Raw genomic sequence first — 15,670 nt, 5'->3', positions numbered from 1 at the left:
AGCCTCTTAAGCTCTGCTGCTTGTACTGCAGAGCACACCATGTCTGTGGCCTTCTTCAGAATGGAGAGATGCAGCTGGCACGCAGAAAAGATGAATGACACAAATCCAGCCAACTCATTATTGGGATTGCAAGGTTTCTCCATCTCAAGAAGGGACTCCCATCAATGTGTGTGTGTGTGTGTGTGTGTGTGTGTGTGTGTGTGTGTGTTTTCCGATCTAGAAGATATACTATGAAATCCAATGAGTTAACATTACCTACGACACTGGGTTCCTCTTATGGGAAGTCCCTGTTATAAAGTACCACTGGCCTATTCAGGATGACGTAGTAAAACGCCACTTCCCATAATAAGTTTAAACCAACATTAGGTGGTGTGGTGTGATACTGCTTCAATCACTGAAATGATGTCATTCAGGTAATATTTCAAAATAAAAATGAAACCTGGCCAAACTGGCAGAACTTGCTTTTATTTTATTTTATGATGGTTGAAGAATCAAAGAACCTGACGCTAACTGGCTGGATGTGGTGGACCTTTCCTGACTTCTGACAGTGAGTCAGCTCATTTTATTAACAAGTAAAAGCTAAGTAAATCATGAATCAATGCCCACAAAGCAGGAAAAAATGCCTGTTTCCCACTAAAAATCGCAAAGTGTGATAAACCTATTTCCGTTCAGCAAACTTCTGGAGTTTTTACTGGGGGATTTCCCAAGCAAACAGAGGCAAAGATATATAAACCAAAAGCGGAAGGTAAGCACATTTCCTCTTAGTGTTTTTAGGCTCGACACTAATGCAAACACAGTGAATGATTCAGGGCTGTTTCATGTCATCCTCCTCTCCGGACCTGATCCGGAGAGATAACCTTCCTTCCACACACTTGCCCATTCCAGGCGGGCTGGCACAGGGATGGGGCATACATCCTGTGGGAAGAGCAGAGCAGGAAGGCAAAGCCACAAAATGAAACGTCCACTTCGTTCACCCAGTCATATATATAAAGAACCACCGCCATCCCCTTCCTCTCAATTTTTCCTTCCCAGATTAGTTACATTATCAACCACTGTCACCAGTTCACATCCTCCGGCTTCTAAGTCTGAATCTCTCAGCCAGGTCAAGGTTGCTTGTCTCTGTTAGCAGCAACAGCTACTCGTGTCTGCTTCATGCCATGTCATATGCCACGTGCTTTACCTGCTTTGGTTCATTTATTCCTAATCCCTCTGAGGTGCAAACTGAGGTTCCGAGGAGCTAAGGGACACTACATCACCTATGTATATTCCTGCCAAAAATGTGTACATCTGTTAGGTAAGAAACAATCATACAAATCCAGACTGTAAAACATCCTGCAAAAGAAATGTTCCAAGTTCTTAAAAACTGTAAATGTTATGAAAGATAATAATAATAATTTTTAAAAGCTAGGGAACTTCATTTGATTCAAGAAGACCAAGAAGAAATGAGAATTGTGATCCTTGTTAGATCCTGGATCATAAAAAGGAGGAAAAAAAACCCCTGCCTGTATAAAACATTATTCCCATAATTGAGGAAATTTGAATATTGATTGTATATTAGATAATAATACTATATCAATGCTAAGTTTCCTGAGTGTGATAATTATATTGTGATTATGTGGGAGAATGTCCTTCTTGGGAGATCTCTCCTGAAGTAATTAGGGTTAAATTAGCACAATGATGTTTGCAACAACCTCACAGATCATGCAGAAATAACAGGCAAACAAACTAAGAAACAAAGGATCTGCCAAGTTAGAAAAGCAAAGACAAAAAGAGATAGAAGGTAGCAAAATATTAACAGTGGGTGAATATGGGTATAGAGTGTATGGGTGTTCATTGTACTATTCCTGCAGTTTTTTTAATATGTTATAAATTTTCAAAATGGAAAAAAAAAACAATATAAAATAAAATGTTTTTTTAAAAAACCAACCCAAGCATCTGGAGCATCTAAGGAACACATTCAAACCATAGGTAACTGTGGAAGCTGCATTCAGATATCAGGTTTTTGACTTGTTACTGTTGCTCTTGCTTCCATCAATAGCTAAAATATTTTTCTACATTTATTCTTTTAATGGCTGTGTACAGAAAAAAGATACGTGGATTTTTTTCTTACATTCATGTAAAGAGTTGTTGTGACTACTAATAAGATGAGATGAAAAAGAGAAGATCTCACTGGATAGTTTCTTAGTTTTACCACTGTGAAAAATTAATAAATAGAAACCTCATTTAAAATGGAGTCAGGAGACTAGAAGAGAGAACTCGCATGCACATGTCACTTAACCCACACTACTGACCCCAAAGAAGAGATGTACTTTGCATCTCCAGCAGGAAGTAATATTACTTTACTACCTTAGCTGGAAGAAGAAAAGATCCCTTCTTGCCCAGTAACAAGTCAGCCAATGGGGAGACTGCCATAACTCAACCAATGAAAAGTCGCTATACTTTTAACTATCCCTTTCCTCCAATGGACTCTTCTTTACAAGAGCCCCTCCCAAGTCCATTAAGAGTACTCCTCTCCTTTATTTCTTTGGACTTGCACATGGTTTGCCATTAGCCTGAATGTCCTGAATTACAATTATTTCTGCTTCTGGAATAAACCTATTTTGCTGCAGACATAGTGGCTATTTGTTTAAAGTCAACACTACCTGTGGAGCATGATTTTCAGCCAGGCAGAATGCAATGAGATGATGGAGAGCCCATGGCTAGTATCATTCAAAACCCTACCTCCTCCACCCTGTGGATGTCTGAGAGGAACATCTAAGTAACTCAAATCAAGGCAGATGATAAGTGGAGAGGAGACAAGAAGGGTGGCACGCTGTCCACATCATTGGAGGGCCAGGCAGTCCAAAGTGTCAAGGTTTCAAAATTTTCTCCCAGAAACTCTTTATGAGGGTGTTATCAACATAAAGTATTCAGCAAATACACCTTCCTTGTCACCCATATAGAATCCTGTGCCCTTTTATGCTATACTCTCAACCTAGTACTGCTGACCTATGTGCTGAAAGGCACCACCTTACATTTGAAAAGCATTTCCACTGGTAGGGACATTACCTTAAAATTGAGTCCCTGAAACAAGCTAAGGAAAGGTGGGAAAGACAGAAACATTTTGATGTGTTTTCCCAGCATCAGACACTTCAGTTGGCAGCCAATATCTTTTCATTTTTTCCCATGGAAAATAAAACAGACGAGATATTTGATCCACATGTTTTGTGTATGTACTTTTTAAAATGTCACCTTTGGGTAACTCAACCCACCAATGGATTATTAATAAAATTCAGCAACTGTCAAAGCCCTTCTCCATGTGGAAGGAGGTCTGGCCGCAACACCTATTAGAAGAGAGAGACAGATGGCCTTACCTCTCAGCTCCCGCGTCCACAGCTGTGAGTGGAGGTAACTGGGAGGAAGGGTTGTGGGGGCTCCCCTGTACATTATGTCCCGGAGAAGGGTGACTGACAGGATGTGGGGGTGGCACAGCCCCAGCAGCTGTTCCGCTTCGGCTTGAATGATTGCTGGAGAAAATGGAAGCTGAAATCAAGGGAGAACAAGCATCAGACTGTGGCCCAAGTGAAGCCCACATTTTTTAAACGCCAAAGACGGACAGCAAGCATATTTTAGGGGCTTGTTTTCCTCTTGGTGGTTTTCAGGGAACACTTCTCCTCTTATTGGAGATACGCAGCAATGTTTTCACAGTGAAACAGGTTTCCCAGCTGATGCACCTGTAGGGCTGCCTGAGGAGCTCATGCGAGGCTGACTCCAGGCTGATGGTCACAGTTTCCCATAGCAGCGCCTTGCCCCACCAGCCTCCTGTCTGACACAGTATAATTAGTCAATCTTCTAATGTCTGCATCTGGGCGAAGGTCTCTACATTAACACACTTCCATCAGGAGGGACGGGAGTCAGGTAGCAGAAGATCCACTCTGCTGACCTATAAGGTTACAACAGGGGCCTTAGTCCACTCCTCATCACTGATGCCAGCACTGTGGGTCAGGCTGGGGTCTCTCTCTCTCTGTCATTGTTAAATCAATGTAATGAGAACGGAGCTTCCCCCCATCCTAGCACACATGCAGAACCCTGCACTCTTTTAACTTCAGAGTCTAACTGACCCCAGGCATTTCCCCGACCATGTGATGGATGCATGTACTTGGTCTTCATGGAGGATGAGTCTCCTCTTACCACTGCAGAGTATGAAAAGGTGGTCTCACAGGCATCTCTGGGATCATCCCCCTTGTTGTCTATGATGACACAGAGAGTGAGTTACAGCCTCATTCGTAGGGGCAGCTCAGCCTCTGAGAATGGTACATGACCTCTAATTTAAATGTGTGCCCATTTAGATGGGCTAATTGGTAGGATGTCACAAGAGAAGCTGGGCTTGTCACTTGCAGAGTCTGTCACTAGCAGAGAGGCTCTGGCAGTGTCTGGGACATACTCAGCAGACATCTCATTAGAGTGCCATCACACCAGCATCCCTACACGGACTCTCTTTAACTTCCTTCTCTGTACAGAGCTATGCTGAGCTTTATGCCCGACCCTGCTCTTTTTGAACATACTCTACTGATATCAAAGAATAAATGGATTAAAAAAATAAATCGGGCTAAGGATCAAGACAAAGAAGCCACATAATCAAAGAGATTGGAAGGTTTAAAAGTTCAGGGAGCTGTATTTTTAGACCAGCACCACATTTCTCCAATCCCTTCTGGATAGAATAAATACCTCAGATGACCCAGCCCCCAATAGCTTAATCCAATGGGATAAGAGTTCAAGGACTTAAAGGAACATGTGAAAAGGCAGAATTACCATCTTCCCGCTTAAAAAGCGACTGACAGGGGTGTGATCTGATTTGAAGGGTTTATTTCTGGTAAGTCAGCATTGTGTCAGGTTAACTCTTGTCCTCAGAAGCCTGCATCCTGCACATCTTCAAGAGGTAGTGTGACCAGAAAATGCTTACTGGCTCAAAAAGGCCATGTGGAGTGTCTGCAGTGCATCCGCCTCCAAAAAAGTTGCACATTTGCAAACACGCTGCAGTCACCTCATGAATCACTGCCCTCATTTATGCTCATCTCGCACAGGCGACCACAGTTCTGCTTGTATTCCAAATAATAATTTTACCCAAGAGAGAAGGCTGTTGTTTGGATTCACTGTGGCAATAGTTTTAGGACTGGTGTTTGTCGGCATAGAGCGCAGTGTTTTATATACTATTCCAAAAACTAATGGAATAATAAGAGATCGCAGAGACACTGTGGAAACACAGCTCATTTTTTTTTTTTGCCTTCGTGTAGTAATGTGAGCACTCTTATTTGTTTTGTTGCAATTGCTGAATGCATCCATCACTTACTATCCTCTGGAGGTGTTGTTGTTGTTGTGTGTGTGTGTGTGTGTGTGTGTGTGTGTGTGTGTTTGTCACAAGGGAAGCACTGCCTCTGCTGCTTGTAACTCGATGGGCAACAGGGAAGCTTGGTGTGCACACTGTATGCTCTACTCCATGGTTCGAAAGAAAATGGGCTGCTTCCCAGAGGTCTACTTTAGTACATTAGCGATGTTTTTGCTTTAGCTGCAATGAAATAGGCTGGGGAATTTGGTGGAGTTTTTGTTTTTTTTTTCAGCTTGTTGTACACTATAAGCTAAGCCTGGTTAAGTACCTTTCCTTCATCCCACTTAATAGCTAGCACCAACCGTCCATTGTCCATCAATACATCATCTATTCATCCATCTATCCACCAAACATTATGTTTACAATTTATTTATTTTAATCCTCACCAAGGATATGTTGTTATTTATTTTTGGATGGAGAGAGGAAGGGCGAGAAAGATGGGGGGGGGGGGAGAGAGAGAGAGAGAGAGAGAGAGATCAGTTGCCTCGTGTATGCAGCCTGACTGGTGATCAAACATGCAATCTAGAAATGTGCCCTGACCTGGAATCAAACCTGCAACCTTTTGGTGCATGGAATGATGCTCCAAACAGCTGGCCAGGGCCCAAACATTATTTTAAACTCAGTATGTATTAAGTGCTACATGCTACCTAATTTTCTAGATGTAGGTCCTTGTCCTTGCAGAGGTTGAAGTTTAGTGAGGGAAAGAGACTTCTGTACATCAATTCTACCAAAATACAAGACTTACTAGTGTAGAGCATCAAACAGTATTCAAAGCACTTAACACATTATCTTATTTGTGGCCCCATAATGTGCCCCAAGCTCTGGTCAAACAAGAAAACTGACCACACCTCAAATATGTCATGATAATTTATGCTACTTGTGTTTGCCTAGAATGTTCTCTAACTTTGTCCACTTGTTTTAATACTTTTGTTCTGTGTGCAGAGTTACCTGTGTTCTTTTCATTCCTCTCTCAACAGCCAATTTATGAAGTAACTACTGTGTGGCAGACTCTGAGCTAGGTCCTGGAACAAGGTATCCTTGGTGTCTAGTATCTCTAACAGCATCATTCATGTTGGTTTGTTGAACAAGCAAAAATGAGCACCATCTAAATACCAGACAATGCAGTCCATCTTGGGATTCAGTGAGTAGGACAAGGTCAGAAAGAAAGTTACCTATTCCCCACTAGTCAAGAGATGCCCCAAGGTGAACTTCTCTCACACTTCCAAGTAGGCACATGAACCAGAGTGGCTAAACCTTCTCAGAGATACTCAATACCGGGGCATCAGAGAAGCTGGAGGGCAGAAAGCCAGAGGAACATGGTGTAGTTGAGGAGAGGAGCTACCAAGTAATACTGGTAGAGATGGCTTCCATAGCAACAAAATAGGTAGAATGGTGGAGAGGATACAAGGGTGGACATAAGAGGTATCTGGAACAGGGTCAAAGACTTCGAAACATGCTCTCCAGTTCTGCTGAGGTCAAGTGTTGACTGAGCAACAAACACACAACGACAGCTCTTCCATCCCCTGTTACAGCCAAGGAGTGGTACTGGGGCTGGCAGTGGCCTTTTGAATGCAGAAGAAAGAGAAAGGGGAGGCTTTAGGGTGCAATTTAAAGTCTGTATTTGGCAAGTATACCGGGAAGTTTCTTACATAGGGCGTAAGTAATGATCTCTTGGCAAAATGAGGCCCATGACATGCTTCTGTTTTCTACCAGATAGGATGAGAAGTCTAGGACAAACTCTCTTCTGGTGAGATGACTTAGCAGAAGCTTATAATTCAGTGTCTGCACAGAATAGTTTGCATGCAGGGCCCAGGGCAAGACTGATGGTTGTGGATGCTGCCTATGACTGACATAATGACCAGAGAAGTAACAGGAGACACAGAATGTCTTCCCAATGTATACTCCACCTCCATTTCACGTACCTTTTCAATAAGATGGACAAAACTCTGGAGTCAGAGAGCTGTAGCGTCGGGAGGATCGCCCTGGGCCTCTACCAAAGACCCATATTTCTCAGAGATTTCCACTAGGGCACATACAGAAAACGCCTCTCCTACTAATACCGACTTCTAGGAATTTCCAACCATATCACAGTCATACATCCAGGATTCCAACATACTTGATCCAGTCTAAGAATATTCATTCATTCATTCATTCATTCATTCATTCAAACTCAATCTTCCAGCTCCTACTCTGTACCGGGCAGGTGCTAGTCTCTCTTAACGTCCAGAGTCTGAATGCCTGCCAACTCTACCTAGACCTGCCCATCACAAAACACACTTCCAGACAAATGCTCTGGCTTTTTTAAGTGATTTTTTTTAACCCCAGGGAGAAAACCTCCATTTTAGAGTGTTCTAAGGTCATTCACAAAAGGAAAAATTTCCTTCCATACACACTCAAAATGATTTCCAACCTCAACAATGGGGCATCTGAGGCCTACTGATCCAAGCATAAAGAAGAAAACAGATTCCTCCAGAATCCAGGGCAATATTAACAAAACTCCTGTGATCAAATCAACCGGCACACACAGGCTGCCCACAGGGCGGCCTTCATTGTCCGAGTCACCTCAGGGGTCAGCGCTGCATTCAGGGGTGGAAGAGGGCGTTTAGGTGACCCTCCAGACGGGGCTGGTGACTGGCAGCCGGAACAATGGATTAGGCATGGCAGAGGAACATACTGGAAAGTCTTATTGCTTTTGTGATTAAGAGATGGTGAACTCCCCAAGGAAATAAAAGCCTGGTCTTGAGATGAATGCATAGGCTAGCAGAGGATGGGAAGTTGGCCTCCCTGCTGTTTGGGGCTTTCTCTCTCTCTAGGACTTGGCTTACTGCCCTCCCCAGTCCCACACTGTCTCCTGCAGAGGTAGGTGGAGGGGACCCAGTGGGGCTTTATAACGTTGACAAAGCAGCATCTGTTGATCTATGGGGTACCCAGATTCCATGTGGCTGGTGATGGGGTCCAGGGTACTCTAGGCTGGCACTTTAACTGGCTCAGGATAATTTGAGTTAATAGGCAGCTCTCTCTCTATCCAAATGAAAACAATTAATCTCTATTTCTGATGAGTACAGACAGGGTGCTCTTGGGGACACTTTAGCTGTCACATATTCACTGTGTGAGTGGAGGGAGAAAAGGTGTGCTATTTGCTACTCAAAATGAAACCTGATTCTCTCAGGCCTAACCCCAGAGCCAGGGAAGGCCACCATAGACACTGCCTCATTTAGAGGCAGGGAAGACCTCCCTGGCCAGGCTGAGGTATATTAAAGAACAGCCAATTGGAGGGCATATTGCTGTGGAAAACTGTATGGATAGCTACAGTCCTGCTTCTCAAGGTTTAACGTGCCAACAAATAACCAGGGTAAAACACTGATTGTGGTTCACTGGGTCTTAGAGGCAAGGATGCTGAGATTCTGAGTTTGTATCAAACTCCCCAAGTTCCTGGCAATGTTAAGACTGCCAGTCCAGGGACTGCACTTTGAACAGTGAATGCTGGACCACATCTGAGCTGGGTTTCACCTTACTGTTCCATACCTCAAGAGTCAACAGTGAACATTTATTGAGCACTTTGCAAACCTTTCCCCAGTTTACTGATAAGGAACGTGAGACCTGACTGGGTTACTGAGTAGGTCACCTGATTAGGTTACCTCAGTTAGTGGGCTAGAATTCAAACCCAGGAAGCCTGATTTCAGATCACAGGCCCCTCACTGCCATACCATAATGCCTCTCAAACTCAGGATGAATTCAAGAAAAGGCATAAGAGCATTGCTATTGTATCAGAACCCCTAGGTGCTCCATTTGCCAAGGCTGCTTGGAGTCACTTGGCACTCTTCCCCCACCATGGATAGCTTTCTCCACCAAAGTGCTGGTTCGGATGCAAGAAGTATATTCCCATTTCTGTTTTACCCATTCTCAAGCACCTCAGTGACCTCAGCATGGATGAGAGATTTGCCAGTGTTGCAAATGCATTCAGGCAAGAAATTAAATGAATTATTTGGTTTGGAAAACAAACAGCTGGTAGGAAATGCGTATTTTTTCCCAAATAAAGATTTCAAATGCTTGTCAGAGGCCTATCGATCCACTGGTAGGAAAGATGGCAGGCAAAGAGGGGTAATTTGTGAGCAATCAGATATACGTCCTTGTTACCACAAGCGAGTACAATGTTGTTGCCTGCAAGGCCACCACCTCTGTCAATAATGCATGAAGAGGAGATTTGCTGGGCAGGTCTGCTGCTACTGAGCTGCTACAGTAAATATGCATTTGGAGTCATTTGCAATTACGTAAAAGCCATGGTGCTGCTCTAACGCTGGGACCTTGAGAAATGACATTTAATTCTTGGTGGCTAGTACACAGGGAGAGGTATGGGCTCACCGTTCATTTCCTGGGCAATATTTCCAGGGTCAGGGCACAGAAGAGTAAGCTAATCCATGACACCAGGCTAGTTGACTTTCACTGATATATTAAAAAGAATTACAGGCCCCATTCAAATGATGAGTTCAATCTTGTCTGTCTCTTCCCCGCATTCTCCCAGGAGAAATGTGAACCTGGGAAGGATTCAGGAAGCAGATGAACTTCGATGAAAACTTTGGCTCCTTTGGCCTCACCAGAAATTGGGTACTAGAAGGAGATCATGTGTCAGGGTGGTTATTAAGAGAACAAAACGCACCCCATTGGCAGTCAAATGGACTTGGGTTTGAATCTGAGCTTTACCAGTTACTAGCAATGTGTCTCGGGCAAGTCACATAACCAAAGCTCAGTTTCTGCATCTTAAATAAGGACAATGCCTCACAGGATGGTGAGGAGGATTATATAATGTATACAAAATACTTCACACAATGCCTGGGCCATGATTAAGTGCTCAATAAACCACTGTTGCTATTCTTTGGTCATATGGGTTATGATAATGATTACTGTTACTAATAGGATAGGGAAGAGAAAAACATAGTGGCTCCAAAATGGTTAATTTAGTGTATGGCAGTGATTTTCAACCAGTGTGCCACAAGAATTTTTAAAACATGCAATACCTGATTATTTAGTCAGGGGCACTGACATCTTTTTCCTTAGATTGTCAAATAAAAATATGATGATAGCTAACACCCCAATAGCTGTATGGTGTGAATGCCCTGTCTGAAACCATAAATATATAGGTCATATAATAAAGTTGCATCTTATTGGTCACATGACATAAGAAGGTTGTGTCTGATTGGTTAATTCTTGGTACTAGAAACCCTTATATACAAGCATAGGCACCTGATTTTTTAAATGGTCACTTTGGAGCAAAAAGGGTACGTAATTAGAATTTTTTCAATCAAAATGATACCTATTTTTTTTTGTCAGATTGGTAAAAATATATACTTTTTGGTGTGCCACAGAATTTTAGTAATTAGTATGTATGTGCTATGAGATGAAAAAGGTTGAAAATCGCTGGGGTATGGTCTCTTGAAGATGCATCTACATATAAACTGTGGATGAGGGTCATTTTAAAATGCAAACCAGTATATAACATATCCTTGAATAGTAAGAATTTTTTGTTCAATTTTTCTAATGCAAGTTGCTATAAAGTGTTCAGAGCCTGAGAAAGAATCCTCACAGGGTTAAAATGTTGTACTTCATTTTATGTGAGTAATACACACCTTGAGTTACAATCCATAATGCGCTTCAGTTTAAAAGATAGCAAGTCATTTTCATGCATGACTGCACTTCCTTAAGGAGTGAAAATGGGCTGTTACTAAAATGTCAACACAATTGTCCCTCTTGAAGCTTAGTTTATCTTGGAGTAGTTTTACATTTTCAGCACTTCTTTTTGTTTGTTTCTCCAAGAGCATGAAAGTCCAGCCACGGTTAATTTTCTGAATTCAAAAGCGACATCCCTTCAGTCATTCTGAAGAAAATGACAAGTATTGGGGGTGACTGGAGTTTTGCTCCCCAAGAGTGAAAATTTGGGCCCCAATGCCTTCTGCAGTTCTTTGCATTTCACCCTGGAGCACTTTAATTGCACTGCCTTTCCGTGGAAAATGCTCTCACGACCTAAATTCACAAACCAGAGAGAGTTTTCTAACAAGGAAAGGGCCTCAGAGTCACTGGGAAGGCTGCGTTTGATATTGAGGTTAATTGGAGAATGGAGGGATGCCACTGCTAATCCTTGCCTTGTTGCCTATCAGCAAAAGGGGCTAGTTTTCCTCTTTCTTTCTTCCTTATGCCTGGGCATTTCCCCTTCCCCCATCTCCATCAGGAAGGGCATCATTCCACATTCCACCTGTATTAGGAAAAAGTAGCTTCTTAAGGGTTTGCACAGTCATTTCTCTAATCTTTCCCTTCTCCTTGAGGCATGAATAATTTTAATACTGCCAATCCCTAAAAATCTATTCTTTCTGCCTGTCTTTTCCCTCCTCCTACTATGCAGTGTAGAGTATCATTATCCAGCAGCCCTGATAAGAGGATAATGAAACAATCCCTTCTCAACCAGATCGTGTGGCTGTCAGACTAAAATGACACCACCCATACATCCTTGACATGCTACCCCAAGCTAATTGATGGCAAACAATGGCAACTGTCACCACTGCCCTAAGACAAAGAAAACATACTTGTGTCACCTGATGGGAGAGCTACCTAGCAACTGATAAACAAATCTGTTAGGGAGATGTTCTATTAAGGTAAGAGAGCGTACACCTCTGAAGAACATGCCTATTAACTTTGAGCTTAAGAGCAGCGCTGTTCACTGGGGAACAGAAATAAGTAAGGTAAAATGAGAATGTATTGATGTCTGCACAGTTACATGAATATTCAGGTTCTCTTACAAATAGATATTCCCACATGAGCTCCAAACTCCTCTGTAGTCTGTCCAATTACATTTCCACATCGGGCACCTGGATTTATAGCCAGGGAGGAAGTTATTAGTGTTTGAGGGGGGATACAGGCTTATATGCCTTTCTGGAATACACCTCCATACAACTAGAAGATAATGGCTGACGATATTCACATAGATGCCAAAGGTTACCATCAAACATTCTGAAATACCAGGTGTAATTAACTTGTGTTAGGAAAAGCTCCTGAAACATCTGCATTTCAGAACAAAGACATTTTGTTACAATTCGAATGGCTTCCTCTGGCAGCTCTTTCAACTTCTCTGGGACCAACATTTCATGCAACCCTCATGGGTCTTTTTCCAGACAATGCATGCCAATCTAACCTCAAATCTCACACCTATTTTTCTTCCCTTTGCCTCTCAACCTAATCACTCCCAGAGAGTTATTAACACAGAATGTTAATGAAATAATTTGAACAGGCAAACAACTCAGACTACTCTGTGAGAAAGTCAGTATTTCCCCTGTCTGTTACTTTATCTTCCATATGGGGCAGAGTAGGAGAACATAATGAAGAAGATGAAGCAGGCAGGGCCAACAACTCCTGGAAGCTTTTATAGGAATCAGTCTCATCTCCTTCTTTAGAAATAAAATCCAATTTGGTAACAAAACCAAAAATTTTAGTAAAAAGTATTCAGTTCTCTAGCTCCTTATTATTCATCCCTTTGCTATCTCCCACCTGTGCCATGTTGACTGAAAAAGTTGTTTCCTCCCTTGCAGATACTATGGAGGTAACCCCACCCACACCACTTCCACGTGACTTCTGAAAACATTCCACAGGGAAGGCTTCTTGGAAACAGATTTTTAGCACAGCTAGTCACTCCAATGTTCAATGCAATATTCTCGTAGCCAACTCAAAGGCTCATGTACCAACACCGAACTCTGCTGAGGAATCTCTGTCTTTCCTAGCTCTGTAGAATCAGCTAGCAACAGCCCTTCTGGGGAACCAAAGTCTGGAATGACCACCAGCCCTGGGCAAAATTGGATAGCTGATGAAGTTGGTTTTGTGACTCCAGAGAACCCCCTTTTCTCATTTTTCACACTTTGCCCACAAAGTGGACACTCTTTCCATTTTGCCTTTAGGTGCTCTGTGTTAGTTACCTCCTAGTTTATTCTCAAGGTTAACTCTAATAAATCATTCATGTGTTATCAAGAATTCATGCCCCTACATAGCCTTTCTCAAGGAATTCTTATTTGAAAACTTTCTCTACCTTGGAATGGAAGGTTCAGTCTTCAGTTATGTAAATTTCAAGCATCCTTGTTGCTGGCAGAACATGTATTTTGAGGAAGTAAGCATCTTTCCTGCTGGAATGTGACCAGATGGGTTCCTAAAGTTTGATATTTCAACTTTTTGCATTTCTCCTGGGCATCAATTTATGTCAACAAGAGGCCTGGCTTTTAGAAAACATATTCATTGATATTTAAGGCTTTGAAACTCCTCTTTTTAGGAAAAATAGACCTGGGTAGAATAAAACAAGGCCTGCTCCCTCTGACATCTCTGCAAGCCCTGGCATCATCATAACTGAACCAAGTCATGCCAGCCTCCGGGAAGCTTCTTCCTACGGGGGAATCACATTATCAGGACATACACCCATCCTACCATGGGCCTGGGCTGATTCTGTAGATATCTGTTTGCAGTGTGACAATTCTACCCATAATTCCATTTCAGAGCCACTACATTTGGGGTTCCATAGAAGGCCCCAGAGAGGAGTAGGAGTGCTAGATAATGGTCTTGATTCACCTGCTTTAAATATTGGGCCTTAGAGAAAAATCTCCAAAAACCCCAGGACTAGTAGACTACTACAGTATCTGATAAATCTGAACTATTAAGGGACTAAACAAACCTCTATGTATTGATAGACTTTTAAAACAAAATTTGATCAAACACATGGGAGCCACAAGCTTCCTTGATTTCACTTAGTCACTGACAAATGTCCCAGATGTAATTATAAAACAGTGATCAGGAAACAAATATTTTAGGCTTTGCAGGCAAGAGGCAATGTTCTCAATTCTTTGACCAACTGTTCTCATCTAAAGGCTAGTAGTCTTTTTTACATTAAAAAATCTTAAAACCATCCTCTCAGGCCATGCAAAAACAAAGGCAGGCAGGCTCGAGGGGCAATACATTGTCTGCTGTGTATTAACTATTAAGAACCATCATGAAAAGACTAGGGCGCCGTTTCTAAAATTTGGCAACTAAATTTGAAGTAAAAAGTCAAGAATAGTTTCTTGACACCTTAGCATGTACTTTGAGGTAAACAACATGACCTGGAAGAGTCAATGACATCAGGAGGGACACTAAGACCTCAGCAAGGCCAGGACAATGACTAGACAACTAACCATATTGGTCAAGGCCATTCACCCTATTTTTTCATTCCTCCATTTACCTCACGCTCATGGATTCATCACTGTTGAATAAGTTAATTTTTCAGCCTGGCATGCTGGTACTCTGTATGACCAGCCTGAGTATACTTCAACTCTTCCTGGCAGCAGAAAAACTGTCGAATTTATAGATCTGAAGATAGGTCTTGAATATGGGAGCTCTGAGTCCTCATCTTGACTTGAATTCTTATGGAAAGGAATGCTGTATCTCAGGACAGCTACTTCTGAACTCCAAGTACTGGCACTCAGTGCTGAAAGGAAGGAGTAGAAGGGGCTCTAGTCCCTGTTTAGGCATCCACTTGGTTCATGAGTAATTCTCTAAGCTTTTAAGCAGAGAGGAAGGAAAAAAAGAAAAGAGGATTGATTGAGCACATCCCAGCTTGCAGGGGTGTACGGGATTCTTATATGTGATACCACTTAATCCTTACAGCAGTCCTAGGGAATCAATATTCTTACCACTGTTTTATAGATGAGGAAAAGTAACTTCCTTACACTAAACATCTAGTGAATGAAAAGCCAGGATTGGAGCTAATGACTGCATGCTGTCTCTATAAAATAAAACCATAGAAACCATACCAATCTTTAAATATGGAAAACCTAGCCCTGGCCGGTTTGGCTCAGTGTATAGAGCGTCAGCCTGTGGACTGAAGGGTCCCAGGTTTGATTCCAGTCAAGGGCATGTACCTTGGTTGTGGGCACATCCCCAGTAGGGAGTGTGCAGGAGTGAGCTGATCGATGTTTCTAACTCTCTATTCCCCTCCCTTCCTCTCTGTAAAAAAATCAATAAAATATATTTAAAAAGTAATAATAAATAAATATGGAAACCCTAATATCTATCTAAAGCTAATATATACTTTGTGAATTTGGAGGCATTGCCACCAAGTGATGTTGTGGTTGTTTTTCTTTAGAGACCTACATAATTCCTTAATTTAAAAAATGCTAAATGAACTACTGGGTAAATTACTGAAGTAAAAAACATGAAGAACTATATTTTAGTTCTAATTTATTCACTCAATGATGTCGATTAAATTCCCAATTTCTTCATGCTTCCATTTTCCTCCCATTTTTT

General features: G+C 42.1%; 1 protein-coding gene across 1 annotated transcript in view; it reads right to left on the bottom strand.

The window, feature by feature from the left end:
- GLIS3 (GLIS family zinc finger 3) overlaps nt 1-15,670 on the bottom strand; it is a gene marked incomplete at both ends in the record, with an annotated part of 431,103 nt that overhangs the window by 38,300 nt on the left and 377,133 nt on the right. Inside the window, one exon of the mRNA XM_081104158.1 lies at nt 3,354-3,522. Within this exon, the coding sequence (XP_080960284.1) occupies nt 3,354-3,522 (169 nt within the window). The remainder of the gene's footprint in view (nt 1-3,353; nt 3,523-15,670) is intronic.

The sequence above is a fragment of the Myotis nattereri genome (genome assembly GCF_964212035.1).
Source record: "Myotis nattereri genome assembly, chromosome: 12".
Taxonomy (NCBI): Eukaryota; Metazoa; Chordata; class Mammalia; order Chiroptera; family Vespertilionidae; genus Myotis; species Myotis nattereri.
This window is presented reverse-complemented; position numbering and strand designations above follow the sequence as displayed.